The sequence below is a fragment of the Crotalus tigris genome, unplaced genomic scaffold (assembly GCF_016545835.1).
Source record: "Crotalus tigris isolate CLP2741 ecotype Arizona unplaced genomic scaffold, ASM1654583v1 scf7180000019068.10715455, whole genome shotgun sequence".
NCBI classification, from domain to species: Eukaryota; Metazoa; Chordata; class Lepidosauria; order Squamata; family Viperidae; genus Crotalus; species Crotalus tigris.
Window position 1 is genome coordinate 4,400,197 of NW_024097358.1, and position 24,236 is coordinate 4,424,432.

The window sequence follows — 24,236 nt, forward strand, 5'->3', positions numbered from 1 at the left end:
TAGTAAACATTTCTTTTGCCCATCCTTATCTAGAGAGGCTACAGATTTGAACCTGGGATATTAGACCACAAAGCCTGGGCTTTATCACTGAGCAAGGTCCCTCTTTATTATTTCTAAAACATTTGAGTCTCAAGGCCTGAAAACAGAACCGATGCTTTTAATGCAGAAACACCATCACAGGTCAGATGCCTAAATGGGGGTTCTTAAGTGGATGGAGATAATGAAACTGCCTCTCTTTCATCGGGAAATCATTTTTTAACCCTGTATGTAACAGAGATTTGTGCCTGGGGCACCATAGCCGAGTCTACCTAATCACTGTATTTTTTTTCCCCTTTTAATTGATACAGCCTTTAACCTGCATGCAGTAAACAAACGTCCCAAACTGGGTCAGTTCTGATGCAGACGCTTTCCTTGCACTCCTTCTCTCTTTTTCCTTTTAAATCATCTTGCTGAACTTTTAAAAAAATAACACTAATGAAGCAGGATATGCGTGTGAGCTATTTGAGTTTTGATATGCTCCCGTTTTATTTTGCTTTTCCTTACCGAGACATTTGCGGCTCTTTAGAAACAACTTTTAGCTTGGTGTGCCTCCACAAAAGCTCATCTTCTTGCTCAGAAAAAAAACCAAACAGAATTATCTTCTTCATCATCTTCCTCATCCTATCATCATCTTCCTCCTCCTCCTCTCCCTCAGAACTTTGAAGAGAGATCTACTGATTCTTGCAAAGTCCCCCCCCCCCACAGAAGAAGGGGAGCAGCTTGGGCCTTAGGTTAGCTTCATGGACTGAATGGCTTCGGGTGGTCTTGGGAGGAGCAGTGGGGCTTCTCTCTCCACATGCAGCATTCAGAGCTCTGGGGTGCCCAGGTCTCCTTTTGATCAGACCTGTGTGAAAGATGAGTATCGTGCCCTTTTTCTAGCCAGCTGTGAGGGGTCTGGCTTCTGACTGCAGGGGCTGCAACTGAGGTGGGAGCATCCTGGAGAGGAGAGAGAGAGGTAGAGGAAGGAAGGAAGGAAGGAAGGAAGGGCTAGAGAAAGAGAAAGGATGAGAGTGGAGAGGAGAGGGGGAGGGGATAAAAAGAGAAGAGAGAGGAAGAAAGGAAGAGAAAGAAGAAAGAAGGGGGAGAGAAAAGAGGGAGGGAGGGAGAAAAGAGAGGAAGGAAGAGAGGGAGAAGAGAGAGAGGAAGAGGAAGGGAGGAAAAAGGATGAGAGTGGAGAGGGGATAAAAAGAGAAGAGAGAGGAAGGAAGGGAGAGAAAGGAGAGAGAAGAAGGGAGAGAAAAGAGGGAGAGAAAAAAGAGAGGAAGGAAGAGAGGGAGAAGAGAGAGGAAGAGGAAGGGAGGAAGGGAAAGCAGGGAGGGAGGGAGGGAGGGAGAGAAGAAGGAAGAAAAAGCTAGAGAAAGAAAGAAAAAGAAAGGATGAGAGTGGAGAAGAGAGGGGGAGGAAATAAAAAAAGAAGAGAGAGGAAGGGAGAGAAAAGAGGGCAAGGGAGGGAGGGAGAAGAGAGAAAGAGGAAGGAAGGAAAGCAGGGAGGGAAGGAGAGAGAGAGAGAGAGGTAGAGGAAGGAAGGAAGAGCTAGAGAAAGGATGAGAGGAGAGGAGAGGGGGAGGGGATAAAAAGAGAAGAGAGAGGAAGGGAGAGAAAGAAGAGAGAGGAAAGGAGGGAGAGAAAAGAGGGCGAGGAAGGGAGGGAGGGAGAAGAAGAAAGAGGAAGGAAGGAAGGAAAGCAGGGAGGGAGGGAGAGAGAGAGAGGAAGGAAGGAAGAGAAAGGATGAGAGTGGAGAGGAGAGGGGGAAGGGGATCAAAAGAGAAGAGAGAGGAAGGAAGGGAGAGAAAGAAGAGAGAAGAAGGGAGGGAGGGAGGGAGAGAGAAAAGAGAGAGAAAGAGGAAGGAAGGAAAGCAGGGAGAGAGAGAGAGAGAGAGAGAGAGAGAGAAGACAGGTCAGTCCCAACTTCAGACTGTGGGCTCCCTAGAAGCAGAGCCAGGAGTGGGGGGGGGGGAAGAGAGAAGGCGGGGTGGTGTTGGGAGAGATCTGATTTCACTCCCCTGTGTTTGAGCCTACACAGGCGTGGAGGTGCACCGCTTCAGACGAGAGTGAGAGACCAAAGGCTAGGGATGACTCTGCCTCTTTTACTTGTACAGACAAGAATGTTTCCTGGTGGCTCTTTGTATAGCTCACAGCGGAGGGGATGGGAAATACTTTTATAGCTCTCCAAACAGATGCTCTGTAAGAATGTCGGAGGTAAGGAAAGTTTGTGTATTTTTGTGTATTTTTTCCGGAGGGGACGCTCTCCTTACACCTATTCGAGCGTCTCTCGTTCCCCTTCTTGCTCTCCATCTTCGCCTTCCTTTGCAATAAGCTTGAGTTGTTCCGGGCTAGCAAGCAAATAGATTCTTCTCCTGCATGCCACGGTCGGTTGAGCCCTGGGAACCAGGTTTTGCAAAATAAGTTGTCGGGGAACAGCAGCCTTTCTCGTTCTTGCTGGAGACAAAAAATAAATTCCGATTTGTTTCAACGGCACGGGACAGCCCAGGAAGCGGGTTTTGGTTTGCAAAGGTGGGTTCGAACAAGAGGCATGACTTTCGTTTAGCTTCCAGGTTATATAGATAATATCATTTCGGTCAAGTTTTCTCCCTGGTTCCCTGTCGCCCGAGAAGCCGAGGCACCTGTAAGTTGTGACAAGCTTGACAGCGTTTTGATCCGTACCAAGTTTTGAACGAGCCTTAGCAGACCTGAAATGCATGATTTGTGTCCTGCCACATGTTCCCAGTCAAGTGTAGATGCGCGATGGTTGTGGTGATCCTGAGAGACCAGACAAAAGTGATTTGACAACATTAATTTCAGGATGGGACTACTGTTCCATGAGGAATTCTGTCCTTTATCCTGCTACTAGAAGATGGTTTCGAATGTGGTTTTGTTGACGTCGTTTTAAAAAAGGTTAAGACATAGTTTTAAAAAAGTTTTAGTTAGCATTCTTCAGATAACAGATCTAAGCTCCAAGCAGGTCCCTGTTTACCTATGATAATGTGGGTGCATGTATAATGTACATTCGTGTGCACAGTGTGTCTCTGCATGTTTTTGTCTGCACTGTTTTGATAAGTGCTGAAGGTAGCAGATTGAAAAAAAAAGTTTACTAAAAAAAGTAACCTATGGGTAACTTGTTCTGGTTTGGAGATATTAAAAATACATCCGCAGAGGGGGAAAAAGTGAGATTAGGCCGAGTGGCTTAAGAGGGGATATGTAACAGTGGGGGAGAGAATGAAAACAAAATATTTTTTAAAACATCCAGCATTAGGCTCTAAAAACTTTTACAAAAAGAAAAGGGGAAAGAAGAAAAATGCAAAGAAAAGAAAATAGTCTCCAAAGGAGTGGGGATTTTGAACAATTCCGCTATTTCATTTCTTTCTTTCTTTTTCATTTTAATTGTGCATGCTGGGGTGCTGTTTGGGTTCAGATTATCCCTGAAAGTTAGTTTAGAAAGCTTTTTTTTTTTTTTTAGATCATGCAATAGCTTGGCAGAGTGAATTTTGGGAGGTGATCGTTTGTCTTATCTTCTGGTGAGCTATACCGTGTTGCAAAACCTTGAGGCGTGTTGTGCTGGCTTTTATTTTTATTTTTTTTAAAAAAAAAACTTTCTGGGAGGCCTGGAAGCAAAAGTCAACTTCATTAGTTTCAGTGATAGCACATCAGCACTCGGCTGGTCTTGTCACTTCCTTCCAGCGAGTCCCCGAGCATGACGGAGCTGCCCTGATTTGGAAAAAGCTTGTAAGGATTTGTCAGCCAGATGTGACAAGATCAAGGAGCCGAGTCAAGGAAGAGATCTGATATTAATCAGTGCATAGCTCGGAGGCAAACTTTCTCAAATGCAGTGTAGAAACATGTTCTTCTTCGCATCCAGTGCACTTCTTTTGTGGCTGCGGATATGCCACTGTGCACTTCCAACAGTTGGAGAGAATTGCCAGCTAATCATCTTTAATTCTCAAAAGATGAAAGTATCAGGTGAAGAGAGGGGGAAAGAGTTGCTCTTCTCCTCTTTTTTTCCTCCCCTCCCCATAAAAATACAGATTCCTGCCACTCAAAGATGGAATATAGAGTTTTTTCTGGAAGTCCTGGTGTCTTGGTTCCAGCCAGGAAAAGCCTACTGTTTTTATCCACAGTTAGGATCATGACACAGAAGACCTGTGTCTTCCAGGAGATCTTCCCTCCAGGAGATACCCATCTTCCCATCTTCTCCAAATGGATTTTCAAAACTGGGATAATTTCTGAAAACCCTTCTCTTCCTTGGCTGTTGAAAAGCAACAGTGGGATCTACTGGATTGTGTTTTACAAAGCATCTCTTGCAGAGGCGATGGTGTCTGCATGCTATTTGGTGCAATGAATCTTGACTCCTAATCCAGCTAGGTGACAGACAGGCCACCTTCCTTTACTCCATTCAGTTAGGCAAGTCTTGCTGATTCGTGGTGTGGTACAGAATCACAATGGTCATTTTAGGATTAATTGAGCCTACAGGTAAAAAGGAAAGAAAAGGTCTATCGTCTTTAAAATTACTATGTATTTTCACATCCTTCTCTCAGACTGACCCACCTAAAATTTCAATAGGAAGTCTAGGCTGCCAGGGATTTTTAAAAAAAAAAAAGGTTCGTGGAGGAGAGGCAGACAGGGAAAAAAAAATACTGTTAAGAATGATGGTTGAGTAGTTCTTCAGGGTTCAGGAGATAAATAAGAGTGGAGATAAATAAGAGAAAATGACCAACTACTTCACATCTCTCTCCAGAGTCCATTAGTCCAGTCAATTTGTTTAGTCCAGGGGTCTTCAAACTTGGCCCTTTTATGACTTGTGGACTTCAATTCCCAGAATTCCTCAGCCAGGCTTCCTGGTTTAGTCTGACCTTAGTATAAAACTCTGTTCACAATTAGGATAGAGTTATTTGAGTAACAATCAACCCAAACCAGTCCTTATTTCAATTCCTCTTTCGGACAGGTGTAAACCAGCTGTTCCCAACCTGTAACTTCCAGATTTTTTTTTTCTAGCCAGCATGGATTACAAAATCCCATTGTCCTCCAAATAACAGACCCATTGACCAAAACTAGTTGCAGTTTGGTGGGCTATGTAACCTAAACACACCTGGAAATTGCCAGGTAAGGAAAGCATCTGTAGATGCTCATTTCAGTAGCAAACTCAGCTTGTATTGCAGTCACAATTGACCACGAATCACTTTCCCCTTGGTGTCCTATCATTTGACAGATGCATCCCCGAAATGTTTTAGATCTGAATGCTGGGAGAACTGAAGTATTAAATCTTTGAGGACTCCCTGGTTGGAAACCTCTAGCATTGAAACTTTTGCACCTTGTCACATTAATAATAGTTTGGGCCTCTTCTTTTAAGGATTTGTGGGGCATTTTTACGAGCTTCAGAGCTGGAAAATCTTTGTATAGCTGAAAAATCTTAAGCACATGTTTTTTTAGGAAGGTCCCCAATTCAATCCAGAAAACAAGGTGGTGGAGGAGGAGGATATCAAACAGTAATCTTATATATATATATAAAGATTTGGTTTATAGATGTTCAAAACATCCAAGAGCTTCTTTTCACTTGACTCTGAAACTTCCTCAAAGTGCACATTCCTGTTACTTTGGTGAGTTTTGAGAAATAGTCTAACACACTATAGACTGCACTCTAAAGAAGCACACACGGGTGAAACAGTCTGCTCAGAGAGGAAACGCATTGGCCCATTTTAAAAACAAAAAGCAAGAATGCATTTGTTTCAAATCTGGACAATCTACTGCTGTATTTAAAATGCAGCCTGTTTCATCGTGAAGACCCGTGATCTATCAATACTATCCAGGCTGCTAATTATGGATGAGCAAAATTTTCCAGGTTCCTAGCAGTTGTCCCTTCTTCTGACTTCTTATCTTTAATTCATCTATGGTTTGACCAGCTCCTGAAAGGGAGGACTGTTTTTGTCATTTAGCCAGCCTTCATACCTCCAGATGTACCCACAATCTTCTGAACAGCTGTCTTATGATGGTGAGATATTTCCATCTTAAGCCCTTTTGTGCAAACACGTGATGTCCATTGGCTGTCACAATTAAGGAAGCATCGGGTTTCTCCATTTCTTGGAGCAGGTTAAAGGACATACCAGTGAAGTATAAATTGACTGGGAACCCTGGTTGGTTTGGAATATCTTGAGAAGAAGCCTATAGATCCACCTGGAATTTTTTGCCCTGAACTATAATGGTTACCATTTCACTATTAGCATGTTCCAATGGCTTGTGCTTGCCATGGTCTCCAGGTGACCCACAAATGAATGTTCTGGATATAAATCAAAGAATAGGTTTTTAAGCTTTTAAGAAGAGACTGGACAGCCATTTGCTGAAATGGTATAAAGTCTCCTGCTGGAGCCAAGGGGTTGGACCAGATGATCTCCAAGGGTCCCTTCCAACTTATTCTACATTTATTCTATGTTTTCTACTCTTCTGTATTAGCTCCAAATTAATCCATCTGACTTCAAACTTTCCTCAAACAAATAATCTTACTTGTAAATATATGTAAATATTTAGCAAAGCACTTTAAAATTGGTATTCCTTCTAATTCTGTTTTGAGCAGCCCTTCAAGTAGTTGTATGTAAAAAAAATCCTTGCTTCCCAGGGAAATGTTTCTACTATTTTCAGGGTGTCTAGTCCTTAGTAAGAAATACAGCTGCCTGAAAATTAACAAGTCAATAGTCATTAAAGAAAATTATTAAAAATTGTCTTGCTTGTTCTCAGGAATCTATGATCCAGCTAAAATTAGGATGTCCTTTTTCTGCTTTCTGCTTTTTAAATGTTTTATATTTTGAGAAAGTTTATGCTAGATATTATCATAAGTTTAAAAGAATATATGTTTCCATGTTTGATTCCTTTGTTTTTGGAAGAATGGTTACACAAGCTGTGGGAGTTTGCTTTGACGTTTAGAATAGCTTCAAATCTTAAAAACAAGTCTGACATAGATAAGAGTTCATTTTTAATTAGAAACCTTTCCTGGATTCTAACTGAATACATGGATATTTTCTATAGTTCAAATTTGGATTTATTTATTTTTTTTTGTAAAGTCTATATTTCACAGGAAATACTAGATTTTGTGTGTTTTTCAAATTTTGACTGAAGTAGCTTTTCAACAGAATTAAAAGCAGTACAGAGTTTGAATGAAAGAATAGGGAAAACTAATAAGAAAGTGAAATATCAAAAAAGGAAAAGGGGAAGGGGAAGGAGAAGAAAAGGAAAGGAAATAGAGTAGGAAAGGAAGGGAAGGAAAATTCTAAATAAGTGATTTCCAGTCATTTATATTTTACCTTCTCTTTCTAACGTTATTTAATAATTTCAGAGAGAGAGATTCCACTGCCATTTCACTGCGTGCCCACAGAAATAAAGGATTTTACATTTAATTATTCTAATGATCTAAATTGCACACAGTGAAGAAAATTTCAGTCTTAATCCAGAACCTGAATGGATCTTTATACAAATTTATTTTCCACTGCATGTCCTCCTAATCTGCCAATTGTATGGTTGGAATATTTACCTCTTTGAATGTGAAACTGGAAAGCAATCCCCTCTTTCAATTTCAATAAACCTGTCACGAAGAATTGTTTCAAAGTTTCTCAAAGATTTGCTGAGAGCTAGACGGATGGATCCTGGTTGGGTTACCAGGTGCCTTCCTGTGAAGTACCCAGAGGGAAAAAGAATGGGAAAAAAGGGAATTAGATAAGGTGCATGCAATGGTTATGTCATTTTTAGGGTTGTTGGTTTTTTTTTTCCTACTGGAAGAACATTCGATTGGGGAAAAAACCCTATAAGAAATAAAGAGCACTTAGAAAATGCATTATTAAAATAGGACTGACATGCCAGTAATAAACTGTCCGTCAGCTTCTATTCATACTCTGAAAGGCTTGGAGACAGAATCTTCATTTGAGGATTTCCCCCATTTTTCTTTTTCACTCCTTATGCACTTTCCCATCTCCTTTCTTTCTTTCTTTTTCTTTTTCTTTCTTTTTTTTTGGGGGGGGGGGGAAATCAACAAACCAGGAAGTGGGAAAATGCTCTGTGAGAAAATCCAAAATGAGACTTGGGATTCTGGTGTCTTTTGAACGATCTTGCCTTCCTCAAACCTGTTTCAGCTTCTGAGCCGTATTTTGCAGGTGCTTTTCCAAAAGGCAACTGGACTTTCTTGGTTTCTCCCCCCCCCCCCCCTTGAAAACATTTTGCTTCTCATCCAAAAACTGTTCTTCAGAGAAGTGAAAAATTGAAGAAACTTCTTGGATGAGAAGCAAAACATTTTCAAGGGGGAAAAAACCCCAAGAAAGGTCTAGTTGACTTTTGGAAAAGCACCTTTGAGACAACCATTGACCTTGGATGATTGAGAATCTCCATAGACATTTTGGATGGGTTTTCTGGTGTCTGAAACCCAAAGTGATGGGAAATAAATCTAACAAAGGAAACCCAACAAGGAAGAGGTTAGGTTAATGGCTTCCCCATGAGCTATGTAGAATGATTATCGAGCCAATTGGAAGACTTCCCTGATTTTTCCTTCCTAATTACAGGAGGAAACCAGTTTTTCTTATTGGTCAGAGGATTAAATAACTGTTTTACTAGCCAGTGGGAAATGTGGGCGCAAAGCTACTTATTACTCCAGGTGCTTCACTTTTGTGTATAGCTCAGGATCTGCAGGTTGCTTGTCCCTCCTCTGGGTATACATTTAAAACACTGCAAGATGTTCATGGAGGCCTGATAGAAAAGAAACTACAAAATCAGCAGAAATGTAAAAAATTTTTTCTTAAGACCAACCAAACCTCAGATAACAGACAAGATTTCGAGTTACATTCTTCTTCTGGCTGTTTTTTTTTTTAAAGGAGTAGAAGACACATAGAAGGTCTGGTGGGAAAAATGGAGCTGCTGCAGAAGCTGGATATGTCCTCCCTCTTTCCAACAAGATAAGCATGAGCTATTCAGATCTGCTTTTTTTCTTAACTATCCAGCCTGAAGATATCGGAAGTGTTTAGTTCATCTTCAGAAGTTGATTCACAACTTTCTTCTGAAGAGTTTTGCTAAAGCTCTTTTGCTTTTTCACTTCTTCAGGGCAATTTTCATTTGATCACTATAACGATGTTGCACTGTTGGGAGCTGTGAAGTTTATAAAGTAAACTGCCTATGCAGTTTTTACGATTGTATTTTGTTCAAATAATTCATAACACTTTCTGAACTAAGTCCAAGAAATAAACAAAATATAGGCACGAGGATATAATAAGGCAGAATTTTAATCAACCTTTAAAATTAAGAAATATAAAAAGGAACGTTAAAACAACCCAGCAGATAAAATCATATGGATATTAGAGACCTTCAAAACAGTGAGTTTAATTTGATACCTGGTAAGTTTTACTTTCTTTAGAATTAAGAAATTTCAAACAGAGACTAAAAAATCTAAAATAATATACAAATGACGAAAATCAAAAACAAAATTATTTAAGAAAGTTTTAAATGGATTTGGAAACCAGGAGGTTTTGGAACATTGATTCTTTTTGCTGCAAGATTTGAAAAACAAGTATAAAGTCTTGAGAAATTACTGAAATGGAACAAAACAAAAAGATTGCAAATGGGCACTAGAGGAAACTAAGGGACCAGACAGAAAAGAATTACAATGGCTGAGCCAGATATAATTTTTTCTTGTGTTAAAGTATTCTTTGAAAAATGGACTGAGATATTACTAACTTATATCTAAGAATGGATATAAATTTCAATGGATAAGCTAGTAGAAGCTGATGAGAAAATGAAAAAAAACTTTTAACTGACATATACATTATAGAATTTATACATAATAGAGTTTGAAGGCATGATAGACAACAAACCTGAGATTAGCAAAATGGGAATACAAAAGACAAATCAAGAAAAAGATCTGGATGTGGAACAGCTGTGAGAAGAAATCCTGGATAATGTTTCTTTGTGGGATTTACAAAGTAGGCTGATGAAAGCTTTGAAGACTCCTTTTAAGCATCAAAGAGTGATGAAATATTAAATCTTGTGACGCTACAGGAATGATTTAAAAGTCAAGATTATGCAGAGCAAAAAGAGGGAATGTAAAGTTGGTTTATTTGATCAGAGATAAAGTATTTGTTTTGATATTTCTGGTAACACCTAATGGACTTTTTGCTGAACTAGTTTGCATTAGTTTTTACTATACAGGTAGTCCTTGATTTACAACTGTTCAAAGTTACAACAGCACTGAAAGAAGTGACTTTTGACCATTTTTCATAACAGATACAGCATCCTCACGGTCACTGATCAAAATCCATATGCTTGGTAACTGGCTTATATTTTTGAAGGTGGAAATTTCCCAGGATCATGTGATCACCTTTAGCAACCTTCTGACAAGCAAGGTCAATGGGGAAGGCAGATTCCCTGACTTGACAATTGCAGTGATTCACTTAACAATTGTCTCAAGAAAGGCCATAAAGCGCAGCAAAACTCACTTAACAATTGTCTTGCTTTGCAACATAAACTTTGGGCTCAGTTGTGATCGCAAGTTGAGGACTTCCTGTAATTATTAAAAACTTTAATTATTAACCCAAACAAAAGTAATTGGATGGAAGTTGTCTAGGGACTGTAGAATGAATTGGGAAGTTAAATCCCTGAGGAAGCTATTTGCAAACCAGAATATTGTGTCCATGCCCTTAACTAGGAGTTGAACTCAACTTGACAGAATCTTTCATTATGGCAGGGAGGAACTGCAGACTGGGTGGTAATGAGGCAAATATAATGGGATGAAAAATCCCTAAATATTGTGGCTTGATTGGAACATTCTTTTTTGCTTTTTATTGTAATTCTTTCTTGTCAATGACAGGTGCATTTCATGTTCTTTTTCAGCATGTGATATTAGCAAACTCTGTATAGTTAAATGACCACATCAAAACCATTAAGATAAATATTATATACCATACTAAATCTCAGAAACAGCCAGTTGAAATGAACAAAAAGTAGCAAGAGACGTAACCAAGATAATGCTATATACTCTACATTTGGAGCGCTGAGTGTGTTTCATTCAACCCAGTCAGGAGTCAATCAGCTTCAAAAAAATGAAATAAAACAAACATACCAATCAATACCTTTGGCAACAAAAGTACAAAATAATAAAGCAGCAGCCAGACACTATAAAAATGAAAAGGAATAATTAAGCAATAATTCTGCACGCATAATATTTACAATATTGAAAAGGGCGCCAGCTGAAGAGCATATAAATCTGTCCCCAAACCAACCAAAAAGATGTTGACTGGAGTTTTCTGAAGCGGTAGAGATTTATTATTACAAGAGGGAAAATACAGTATAACCCAAACTCAAATCCATTTCTGAAAATCAAAAAGCTTAGCTGACCTTCAGCTCTTAAAGCTTTATTTTAGATTGTTCTTCCTTTGTTTATGGAATCATATTAAAAAGAGATGTAGGCCAATAATTTGTGAAAGAACATTCAAGATCTCTGGAGTTTAAACCAGGAAGACCCTAGTTGTCACAGAGGCAGGATGCTTGCTGGGAATTTCTTGGTTTAACACTAAACTGGGGCAGAGAAATATAATTTCTTGAGATACTTAGTGCTTTCTTTATTTCTGCCATCTCTTGAAAAGTTGATGGACAAACCCAAGATGATCAATAATCTTTCCTGAAGCCAGTTTTCCTTTCTATAATTCTGCTTTCTCCCCCCCCCCTCCTTAATTCTTCTTCAAATCCAAGAGGTATATTAGATGGGTATGTGATGTCTGAACAAGTTGGATTGTTCCTCATGGCAATATTTAATGTGACAGAAGAGAAAAATTCTGAAATGCACAACTGAAGAAAAATAACATGCTTATAATTCTAATCTGATTACAATATAAAGGAAATCAGTCATGAATGAAATCCCATTTTTGCCCTCGCTGCATCCACCTACTATTTCAAGGAAATATACCCCTTAAAATTACCACTTAGAGGCCTTTGAATATCTTGGCTTGGGAACAAATGTGTAGGTTTTTGGCACAGTAGGCTACACCAAGCCCCTGTTTGGATTTAACATTCTGATGCAAAGTAAGCCACTTAATGGCTTGTTCAATAAATCATAAGTTAAAAAAAATCCTGGCTTAGCATTTTGTGCAAATTCGCCCAATGAATAAACCAACCGTGCTAATCCTATTTTGCAACTTTTGATGTAAACTATCTTACAACATTTGTACTCGATTACTCTCCGCTGGGGCTTGCAATTTGCTTGCCTTTTTCTAAGGTTGCCTTGTTCCTTGAAGGTGGGGTGGGACAGTTTTACAAAAGAAGATATGTAGGGGAGACATGATAGCAGTGTTCCAGTATCTGAGGGGCTGCCCCAAAGAAGAGGTCAACCTAGGTCAGGGCCAGGTTGTTCACCAAAGCACCAAGAGGGAAGGATGAGAAACAATGGTTGGAAACTGATCAAAGAGAGAAACAACCTGGAATTAAGGAAAAACTTCCTGACAGTGAGGACAATCAACCAGTGGAACAGCTTGCTTCCAGAAATCATGGGTGCTCCATCACTGGAGATGTTTAAGAAGAGACTAGATATTCATCTGTCTGAGACAGTATAGGTTCTCCTGCTTTATATGTATATATAAAAGAGCCACCTGTGCATAAAATCTCATGTTGTGGACTCAGAAAACCAAGAGAGACTCATTGTGTTCTTCCTAGCAGATATCTTTATTGTTCTTTGCTCATAGACAGAATCTTGCTAAACTAAAGCATGCTAAACATCCCCATAAAGCAGTGGTTCTCAACCTGTGGGTCGGGACCCCATTTGGGGTCGAACGACCATTTCACGGGGGTTGCCAAACAACACAGTCCGCCATTTTTTTCCATCTTTTCCTTAGCTGTGCTACTCCCTTTTATTCTATTGGCTTTTGAAAGCCAATAGAATTAGACTCTCCTGAACAGAGACTAATTCTATTGGCTTTCAAAAGCCAATAGGAATTGTCCAGGCTGTCTCTGCCCTGCTGAGCCCGCCAAAAGTCCCATTCTGCAAACGGTGCTGCACCGGTTGAGTAGTCCTCTACTTACGAACGGTTGGGGGTCACGGCATTAAAAAGGTTGAGAATCACTGCCATAAAGCATATACTCTGGGAAGGGAGCAGCCATCTTCACCCTCTTTCTCTCACACAAACTATCTGAACTGGAGTGGTCTCTTGCTCCTTTAGAATGCAGCCCCTCCCTCCTGGAAGTCCATACTCCACAGAACCAATGATCGACAGTCCAGTACTGGAAGACAGCTATCTAGCAACTTTTCAGTAATGTCCTTTGCAAATTTATTGCGAGGGTGAATATGGGAAAGTCTGAAGGCTTCATTGAATCTCTCGGAATTAAAATATACCATACAGCAAGAATAATATAATGTAATAATTATTATGAGAAGGGGTGGGCCAATTTGAGAAATGTTGCTGCCTAGAGCAAAGTTACAAAGGGTGTTCCTACTTCCTCACTATGTCAAGGATGGATTTTTAAAAGCTGGAAAAATTTTTTTTTTTTTTGGCACCCGATGCCGAAAAGCACACCAGATCCCTTTGTGACAGTTAAAAATGTAATTATGATATATTAAGGTGCTAATGATTTCTTTTCATTAAATACAGTAGTAACTAACCATGTATCTTGTTTCATGACATAGAAAATCTGCTAAACTGGATAGCCAATTCACGCTGCTTTACAACTTGGGATAGGGATGGGTGGGGAGGTATTTGGGCTGAAATCCAACACATCTGAGAGGGCTTCAGATTGGGGGGAGGGACATCTTGTAAGAAGCTTGCAAGGCCAGAATCATCATCAAAACACGCCTTCTGCATTAAGAATAAGAAGGGGGGACACCCGAAGCCCATATTCCTATAAAGGCTGGATAAAATAGCATGTGATTTAAATCCTGGCCTTTTTATAGAGTGAATTCTTAAGTATTGCAATAATTAGTCTTCATTGTTTGCGTCTTGTATGTCTCCGTCTGACTCTTGTCCTCAACTCTTCTGTTGACCCCCAAGTATTGGTTGAGTTTCTAGAGAGAGAGATTTACTACTATGCGTTGGGTGAAGCTCTGATGAGATCTTTACTAAACTCTGTTTTTTGCAACTGTTTTTTTTAATTTTGCAGGCCATCCGATGCACTCTGGAAAGTTGTAGCTGCCAGTGTTTTAAGACTGGGAAAATAAACCAACGCCAGTGTGACCAATGTCGGCATGGATGGGTAGCTCATGGTAGGTAATTTATGATGATTGTACTAAAATTCTTTGTAATAGGGTTGATGCATCTGTGCGAGAAGGCTTCATTTGCAATTTTCATTTAAAATCAACTCAATTAAATCTACAAACCTGTTATCTGAAGCAAATTGGCCAGTCTGAACAGTATAATTGATCCTTCTGAATGATTTTTGCCTTTAAGCGTGTACAGATTTTTTTTTTTTCTAAATTTATTTAAAAGTCTGAATTGAATAAGTTCAATTCGAGGACTGGATTCAGATGAAAATGAAATCAGATGTACTTTCCAAATTGAATCAAATTTCGCTGATTTGTACACCTCTATTGTCTAGCTGTCAGCTAGTCGTACAATGAGATAAATATATAAAGCCAATCCTCATTTTGCATGGCAAAGCTGATGATAAGAATAAGAGAGAAAAAAACCTAGAATATTTCTTATATATAAATTGATCTGGTGGTGTTTCGTTTGAGGGAAAGTGCTATACAGTATTTTATCTTTATGTGCCAGTCTGCTTTGTAATCTGCTTTGCAATTCAACATGAGCTGAATTGTGCCAGTCTGCTTTGTAATCTGCTTTGCAATTCAACATGAGCTGAATTAGCCGCAGTGGTTAGAAGGCAGCACTGCAGGCTACTTCTGGTGACTGCCGGCTGCCAGCAGTTGGCAGTTCAATCCTGACCCAGCTCAAGGTTGACTCAGCCTTCCATCTTTCCGGTAAAATGAGGACCCAGATTGTTGGGGGTCAAGATGCTGACTCTGTAAACAGCTTAGAGAGGGCTATAAAGCACTGTGAAGTGCTATACGTAAAAGTCTAAGAGTGCTATTGCTATTAACTATTACAAGTAAAGCAAAGAGTTTAGATTGGAAAAAAGAAAGAAATGTGAAGAAAAGATTGGTTTAAGACCTCATCTCCCAAGCATTCCAAATTATCACTTCTGATTGATTTAAAAAATAATAATAATAAGCCATCAAAATCTTGTTACATGCAAATCTACCCAATTTAAATCCTATAGGTTGCAATTTCTATGTATATTTCCACGCAGGTCCATCCAGTTCAGTAAAATGAGGGCCCAAATTGTTGGGGGCAAATATGCTGACTCTGTAAACCATTTAGAGAGGGCTGTAAAGCACTGTGAAGCGGTATATACATCTAAGTGCTATTGTTAAGTTCTACAGATTGTAGCACCTGATTTATTGCAAGGGTGAGCAATCAGTGAGCCCAGATGTTACCTACTACATCCCCCCGGTTTCCTTTGTCATTAGCCATTTCCTAGAGTTGCTGGGACTTGTAATTGAGCAATAGCAGGAAGACCAAATCCCTTGCCTATTGGTCAGATGTTTCTAATTCGTCAGAATGATAGGGAATGATGTTGGAATGGCTGTTAAGGCATTAATTACTGAATAAGCCAATGGATAACAATCCCTAGTTGTGGAACCATTATTGCTAGTGTGATTATTTTGTGCCCAATGATTCATCGGTGGCTGCATTTTCTTTTCATCTTTTCAGCTTTAAGTAAACTAAGGATCCCAAACTTGTACCCAGCCAGCCAAGTGGAAATAGTCCAATCCAATGTGGTCTTTGACATAAGCAGCCTCATGCTGTATGGAACTCAAGCCATTCCTGTCCGACTCAAAATTCTCCTAGATCGTCTTTTCAGTGTCTTGAAGCAAGAAGAGGTCGTACACATCCTCCATGCTCTGGACTGGACACTTCAGGATTACATACGGGGTTACGTTCTACAGGTAAGCATCAAATTCATGGTTCTTCCTAACAGACAAAAGGCTGACAGGAAGGGAGCCAGCATGGAGTCAGCTGGAAACTAAAATATCAGAACATGTAGGAAATGTATCACCGTAGAGTTCTCGAATAACAGGTGGAACTACACCTTTTACACCCATTGAAACACAAATGTTGTTATAGTATGGTGATATACAAAGCACCCTAAAAAAATTGGGAATGCAATCTAGAGTTATGCAAATTAAAATATACAGATGATTGACCAATAGGATTGGAATATACATATATAGGATTGGTGCAAGGAGTTAATGTAGCTAGAGATGATGTGCATTCGGTGCGACATTTCCAATTTATGACTTTTCTGTTGAAAACTAGTGTTTACTTCTATTTTGGGGCAAAAACACCCCAATGGACTCGCTTAACGACTGCGACAAAAAAGGTTGTATGCTGTATTTTCTGGCGTATAAGATGACTTTCTAAACCATGCAAATCTTCTCCGAAGTCGGGGGTTGTCTTATACACCGAAAAATACGGTAATTGGATCAGTTACATGGGTGACTGCTTTATGACTGTCTTGACTTACAACTTACAAGTTGAGGATTGCTTGTATTGGTGATTGCAAAGTTTTAGCACTTTGTTTGCTGAACCTGCTGCAGAGTCTGTGAATATTCTGATGGCATCAGAGCCTCAGTAGCTAAGGATGGCCGAGGCTTGTTACCAAATGTCTGCTCACTGCATAATTATTGACCCAAGTGACATCCTTTTAGATTTCACCCTGCCTCAGAAGCCCACTCAATGCAATCCCCATTGCCCACCTCTCTGCTCGTTTTACTTCCTTCCTTTAATGTAAAGTATGATTTACATTATGCCCCAAATAAATATTTAATGCCACTTAATAATCTTGCTTTTTAGTGTTAAGATTTAAAAAAACGGGCTCAATTGCCTTGAACCTCTTTTGCATGAAAAATTGATGACGATACGTTCTGTCTTAGAAACCTCTCGCATGCCAAGTGAAATTTCTCAGTAGGCCATCAAATACATGTTCTGTAATCAAATATTTATTGTAGTTATTGGGAAAAAGTTTGGTAGGGTTGGAGTTTGAAAGAATTACACCAACGCTCTGGTATAATTACAGCTGTGCTCTGTGAACTGGAGAAGAATCGATTTGGGTTCATTTGTGCTCTGATCTTAGCGCAGAATATGATTAAACTCGCAGAGAAAGAGAATATTCAACTTAGAAGTGAAGCTAAATCTTCTTTTGATCGTTCCACTCCTTAGCCTTGTACTTGGGTTTTGTTCCATCACAAATATCCTAACATTATTGGGATGATCACAAAATACTCTTCAATCATCTGTTAGGATAACTGTAGAAAGAATCCAGGCCAAGGTGATTGAAAAACAGAGAACAACGTGCTGCAAAGGTGCTGGCAATTACCTGTCCACAGGTATATTGGTTATTTGTCTGCAACTAGCAGAGACCAAACTGGCTCCTCAAATAACTGGCTCCTTTTTTTGACCTGGTCTGATTTGGTAGCCTTTAGTTCCTTTTTCTTCTGGATTTCTTGAAACAGCTTGGTGGAACAAATCCAGGGCTTTTTTTCTCATAGAATGCCCAGAACGGAGCTCTGGCACCTTTTTTTGGATGGAACTTTGTAAGGTAGGCAAGGTGGGTTGTATGACGTGTGTGAGTTCTGGCACTTTTTTTTTTTTTTTTTAGAAAAAAAGCACTGAACAAATCTATATACGAATCAAGGCTTCCAAAGCCGTTTGCAATTTGATTTTTGAAAGCCATGACTGACAAGGAAGAGGAAGCAGAAAAAGAGGAGCAAAATGTAATTTCCAATATACTTGGGGGCCACATTTTAAAGTTTTCAGAGCTGTGGTGGCATAGTGGTTAGAATGCAGCATGGCAGGCTAATTCTGCTGACTGCCAGCAGTTCGATTCTCACCAGCTCTAGGTTGACTCAGCCTTCCATCCTTCCGAGGTGGGTAAAATGAGGACCCAGATTGTTGGGGACAAATATGCTGACTCTGTAAACCGCTTAGAGAGAGCTGTAAAATACTGGGCAGCGGTATATAAGTCTAAGTGCTATTGCTATTTAAGTTTCCCATTGAAAGAAGAGAGAAGGTTTCCAAATTCTTCTTTCTCGTGATCTCCCCAGTTGTCTTCACTTCTCTTTCTGATCTATTCTGACAATCAGGTATGTCGGGCATCAAGTAGACCAGATAAATGAAGAAGAGCAGACAGCTTGGGTATATCTAGTTTCTTTCCTATTTTACAGGGCAATTGAGAGTGCTCTTTTTGTTAGAAACTAAACAGAACATCTCTCCCTTCGGTCACCCTGGAGAAGTCAACCCAATTCAATTAACCAATCTTCTTTTGAGGCTAATATGTTGCCCTTTCAAGTGTATTGTTACTGTTGTTTGTTGTCTTTTTGAAGGATGCTTCGGGAAAGGTCCTGGATCACTGGAGTATCATGAGCAGCGAAGAAGAGCTGGCCACCTTGCAGCAATTTCTGCGATTTGGGGAAACCAAATCCATTGTGGAGCTGATGGCCGTTCAAGAGAAAGAAGGGCAATCCATTACCGTCCCCACCACCACAGCCAGTATGGATATCAGAGCCTTTATCGAAAGCTGCAATCAGAGAAACTCCAACTTTTCTGCCTCTTTAGACAAAATGCACCCCATCCACATCCATCACTTTGAAAATGTGGTCAACAATATGGCGTTTATGCTGCCCTTTCAGTTTTATAGCCCCGTTCCTCCGCCGCTGATTGGTTCACTCCCAGAGAGGCTCCTGATGGAGTCCTCTCAAGACCACAGCCCTGACTTAAAACCAGACCACTATGTGCCATTTGCTGAAAACAGTTTCTTAACTTCCAATCCGTCGCTTCAACCCGAAAAGGAGGAGACCGTCAGCCCGGACCTCACTTTCAAACCAAAAGAGGATGTTTCACCAAGTAACGTGAAAACTCAAACCGTGTCCTCAAAGCTGGAAACAAGCCAGTTATCTCCCGAAAGTAAGATGAGGTCACTTGACAAAAATGGGGCTGGAACGAGGAAAGGACGTGTTTTCTGTACAGCGTGTGAGAAGACCTTTTATGATAAGGGCACTCTGAAGATCCACTACAATGCGGTCCATCTGAAAATCAAACACAAATGCACTATTGATGGTTGCAACATGGTGTTCAGCTCGCTGAGGAGCCGTAACCGTCACAGTGCCAATCCCAACCCAAGACTTCACATGCCCATGAACCGAAACAACCGAGATAAAGATCTCCGAAACGGGTTGTCCATCCGAGGTCTGGAGGAGAACAAAAGGACCGATTTTACCCTTCTACCTCCTGATCACAGATCGGTTCCTATCTATGGGAGTTCTGGTACTGATTCCAAAGTCCAGCCAGGTTTTCACCATAGCGGACACAATGGTGTCCTTTTCCCCAATTTGAAGACAGTGCAACCGGTCCTTCCCTTCTACCGCAGCCCGGTCACCCCAGCTGAAATTGCACACACACCAGGTACGCTTCCTTCTTTACCTCTGGTTTCCTCATCAGTACCTGAACCACAGGGGTCCAGCGTGTTGCCTTTTGATCCATTGCCTAAGAAAAAATCCCGTAAGTCTAGCATGCCCATCAAGATAGAGAAAGAAGCTGTTGATACCACTAGCCCAGCTAATGGAGTGGCCAGTTCAGAAGATGATGGGACGCCAAAGGCGGTAAGTGAAGGGCCTGTGGAGATGGGGGTGTCTAGGATAGAAAAAAATACGAATCATCTAATGGAGAAACATGGAGAGGCACTGGGGACCTCCATTCCCAAGGTTGGAGGGCTCAAAACTTTGCAGGCTATCGAGACAAATAACCAATGCACTGAAACGGACAAACTGCATAAGCCAGACCAAGACAAATCGCTAAGAATAGCCTCTTGTGAAAATGTACATGAAGCACCCAGCCAACACCATGATGTGACCAAAGCAGCAACTGAGCCCTACAGCTACCTTAGAGAACCATTGAATTACAGGATCCCAATGAACAACTGGCCTGAACTGCATTACCACTTGTTGAGTGGAAGCAGTTTCGGTACGCTATCCAACCGGAGTATGGCTGTTCCTGGCTTTGAAGCGTGTAACGATACGGATCACGGCCATCCCCAGTCCCTAGGGCTCTCGCAGGAAGACGCCCGCTTCCATTGTGACATCTGCCTGAAGACCTTTAAAAACCCTTACAGTGTAAAAATGCATTTTAAAAACGTGCATCTAAAAGAAATGCACACTTGCATTGTGGAGGGTTGTAATGCTGCATTTCCCTCGCGTAGAAGCCGAGACAGGTAAGGATGCGTTGGGCGAAAATCGCTGTGTGTGTTTAAAGTAAACTGGTTTACACAAGAGAGTTTCTTTTATGTTTTGGGGGAAATGCAACAATCTGCCATGCCTGCTTTACTGGCCTATTACACCCATTTGTCAGAATGGTACTAAAATGAAAATCCATTGAAGCAAACTCCACTTTTCAGAAAGCAAAAAGGTGATTGTATTGTTGCTATAGACTATGAGAATGGAAAATAAATCCATTTTTAAGAGAGTTGAAGGGGGTTAGGTACCGCTTCTTATGTTGTTGTTGTTGTTGTTGTTGTTTTTTAAATAATCTATTGGGAACCAATGTTATGGGGGTTCTTTTTTCCTTGCCAGGTTTTCTCTCAATGTTATAAAGTAAGAATAAACAATGATGTCTTTCCAGAAACCACAGTGGAGGATTCCTCTGTATTTTTATTCTTTTTATTGCTGTAACCATTTCTAACATCCAATAAGCAAAGTCTGGTCTCTTTTTATCTTGGGAGGTTTAGGAAGAGTACAGATAATCTTTGACTTACAACAGTTCATTTACTAATTGTTCGAAGTTACAACGGCGCTGAAAAAAGTGACTTAGGAATGATTTTCACGCTTAATGACCCTGCAGCATCCCCATAGCTACCTGATCAAAATCCAGACGCTTGGCAACTGACTCCCATTTATGATGGGTTTCAGCATCCCGGGGACATGTGATCCTCTTTTGCAACCTTCTGACAAGCAAGATTCACTTTGCAACTGTGTGACTAGCTTAACAACGGCAGTGATTCGCTGTCATAAAATGGGGCTAACAAATGTCTCGCTTAGCAACCTAAATGTTGGGCTCGGTTGTGGCCATAAGTGGCGGACTACCTGTACAGATTTCCTGGGAATTGTCTTGACACTGCTGTTTCTGGAAAGCAGGTACTGACCCAAATGCAGTCCTCCATATTGTTTTCAAACCCAGTTAATCCAGAGAAGGAATGAGGAAGATGGTGGTGATGCTCTGTAGCAATTTGGCAGCTTGAAGGCGGGTGTCAATGTTGCAATGATCCTAGCCGAAGCCATTTTGTTTCATTTTCAGTTGCCACAAAACTGGAAGGGGGGGGGGAAATGGTGTTTAACTGTTAGCCTAAACCAGGGATAGGCAACCTTGGCTCTTTTATGACTCGTGGACTTCAACTCCCAGAATTCCTGAGCCAGCCATGCTGAGGGGAAAGGGAGAGGTTTCCAAGCTGAGCCATGCTGGCTCAGGAATTCTGCGAGTTGACGTCCACCAGTCATAAAAGGGCCAGGTTTGAAGACCCCTGCTTTAAATATTTAAATATTTTTCCTCACGATCGTGTGATCAAAATTCAGGCATTTGGGCAAGAGTAGGTAACCTTGGCTCGTTTATGACTGGTGGACGTCAACTCCCAGAATTCTTGAGCCAGCCATGCTGAGGGGAAAGGGAGAGGTTTCCAAGCTGAGCCAGGCTGGCTCAGGGATTCTGGGAGTTGAAGTCCACAATCATAAAAGAGCCAAGGTTGCCTACCCAGGCCTAAACAATACGTTGTCCCCATAGGAACCAAGGTCATCGCTGCCGGAAACTTGGCACTTGGCAGGCGGAGCCGTATTGGGGAAGATGAACAATGACATAGTGTTGGGGTGGGAAGTTCAACGTTGTAACAATGCAATGCTTGGGAGGGAACTCCAGACTTGGTTTCACTTTTGTCTGTGCCGATACTTTGCAGCCAGTAAACATGTTCTTTAAGGAAGCCACTAGCCTTGAAGTTCTGCTTTTACTGGTCTCATCTGTTGGAACCATGACAGCAGGTGGGAAGACGCTGAGCTCTTGGGCGGAGTTCGTACAAATGGTTGTAAGTCGATTACAACTACCCAATTTTTAATGAGAATTCTGTATTCCTATTCTAGTTTGTATTTTCTCTGGTTTTCTGGTTCCTACAAGGCTACCCCTGTGATGTGCTTCTAACGCTAAGCATTCTTGTGAACAGCTCCACACATCCCATTCTTCTCCATTCCACTTCTTTCAAAATAGTTTAATTCTTCTTATTATTATTATTATTATTTTCTAAACGGGAAGCTTCCCTGCTCCTTTTTTTTTAACTCTAGATATTTCTTTTTCTCCAGACACAGCTCCAATTTAAACCTTCACCATAAACTTTTAACGAAAGATCCTTTGGACATCAGCAAGGACCATTTCAACGCAATCAATCTCTTGAAGGACATGGCCCAAGACGTTTGCCCAGAAGCTTGCTTGAAAGGACACATGGAGCAACACACGTCAGTCATTTTCAAAGGCACAAACAGAACTGGCAGTTTGGTTTTCCCGATCAGCAAGTTCGCAGATCCCTGTCCCGAGAGCTGTGAGCATAACCCCAACGAGGGAGCAATTCTGGATTTAAGCGCCACGTCTAGCCTTAAGTCAGAGAGTGGGACTCACTCCTCCTGGGATTCAGATGGAGGCAACGAAGAAAGTCCAGAAGCTTTAGAGGACAGCAACGAAAGCTGTGAAAGTCTGTGTTTGATGCCCAATGAAGAGCTTTACCAAGACTGTTGTCCTGTGGAGGTCCCTACCACAAATTTCCCAACCGCACCTTCCAGCTTGCCAATAACCTGCCACCTCTGCCAAAAAAGCTACAGTAATAAAGGAACGTTCCGAGCCCACTACAAAACGGTGCACCTCCGTCAGCTGCACAAATGCAAAATCCTGGGTTGCAACACAATGTTTTCTTCCGTTCGTAGCAGGAACCGGCACAGCCAAAATCCCAATTTACACAAGAGCTTGAGCAGGTCAACCCATAGCCCCTTGTCATAGCTCAGTAGTTCAGAGCAGTTGCTGTTGTGTTCTATTTATCATTTCAGCTTCTTCTTCTTCTTTTGTTAAACATTAGAAAGAGATGTGATTTGTTTGCTTTTTTGTGCCCTCTTCCAAATCGAAGGTGCAATTCTATTCTTGTTCAGATGCACCCACCCAACGGGTTAGGTTTTTCATACTGTAAACGTTGACACCGATATAATAAAGCTAGCATAGAAAATGATACCCCCAAGTTAAGTTTGTTTTTCCCCCCTCTTCACTCTAATAAACTCTTGTTCTAAAACTAAGACCGGCTTGTGACACCACTTTGCGTTTGACACCCAAATGCCACTTTCAGCACCTGTCCTGTCTTTGTTTTAATGTGTAGCTTCTCCTTCCAGCTGACTTGACAATATTAATGTGGTGATTTCCCCATAATTTATTATTGTATGCCTGGGAACAGATTGGTGGCAGATTTTTTTTTTTTTTTTTTTTAAAACTGTAGCATTTGATTCTGGATTTCTTGGTGGCAGGTGAAATTTTATTTGAAGACCCATTGTTGGGTTCTGTTCTGCTCCGTTCTCGCCACATTCTTGTCTATGTGAAGAACAGAGTTGTCTTCAAGATGGACCTATGAACTGCCAGATGCTAAATCCACTCAGCAGTTCTTGGGTGTCTCTTGAAACTTACTTCCAAGCAACCCTATCTCTTTTTGTTTTGCAAGGAAACAAACTCTGGAAATAATTCAAGTTCTATTTTTTTTTTTTTAATTTTGGAAAGAGACTCCATTAACTTTTGAACGCATCGGCATGAATTATATACAGGGCCAGCGAAACCTGAGATGCATTCAAAGATTTTGAACCACATGTAGGACATTTTGAAATGCAATGTATAATTTTACTGCACTTTTTTATTGCTACACTGAGAAAAATTAAATCCTGGGGAAAAAATGTATTTGACATTTTCCAGAGTTTGGCAGAAAGCGATGTGAAATTAAAGCGGGAAGATCTATGAATATGAATGGAAATCTGTCTATTGTGTTGATGTACAATAGTGGGCTGGGCAGAAGATCAATATTTCATTACAAATTCAATAAGAATCATCCACTGACTTTGATGATGTTCTGTTTTGTATTACCAC

At 40.7% G+C, this 24,236-nt stretch overlaps 1 protein-coding gene across 2 annotated transcripts; it reads left to right on the top strand.

Annotated features, from left to right (window-relative positions):
• The first annotated feature begins 2,021 nt into the window (after nucleotides 1-2,021).
• Nucleotides 2,022-23,340, top strand: BNC1 (basonuclin 1). 2 transcript variants are annotated; one of them, XM_039359219.1, is made up of 5 exons: nucleotides 2,022-2,238; nucleotides 14,140-14,242; nucleotides 15,750-15,985; nucleotides 18,422-20,304; nucleotides 22,430-23,340. In XM_039359219.1, exons 1-5 carry the CDS (start codon nucleotides 2,230-2,232, stop codon nucleotides 23,115-23,117), a joined length of 2,919 nt encoding a protein of 972 aa, XP_039215153.1. In that variant the 5' UTR covers nucleotides 2,022-2,229; the 3' UTR covers nucleotides 23,118-23,340. The 2 variants fall into 2 exon arrangements, with proteins under 2 accessions (XP_039215153.1, XP_039215154.1); XM_039359220.1 differs by having other exon boundaries at nucleotides 18,422-19,696; nucleotides 22,430-22,610.
• The last annotated feature ends 896 nt before the right edge of the window (nucleotides 23,341-24,236 follow it).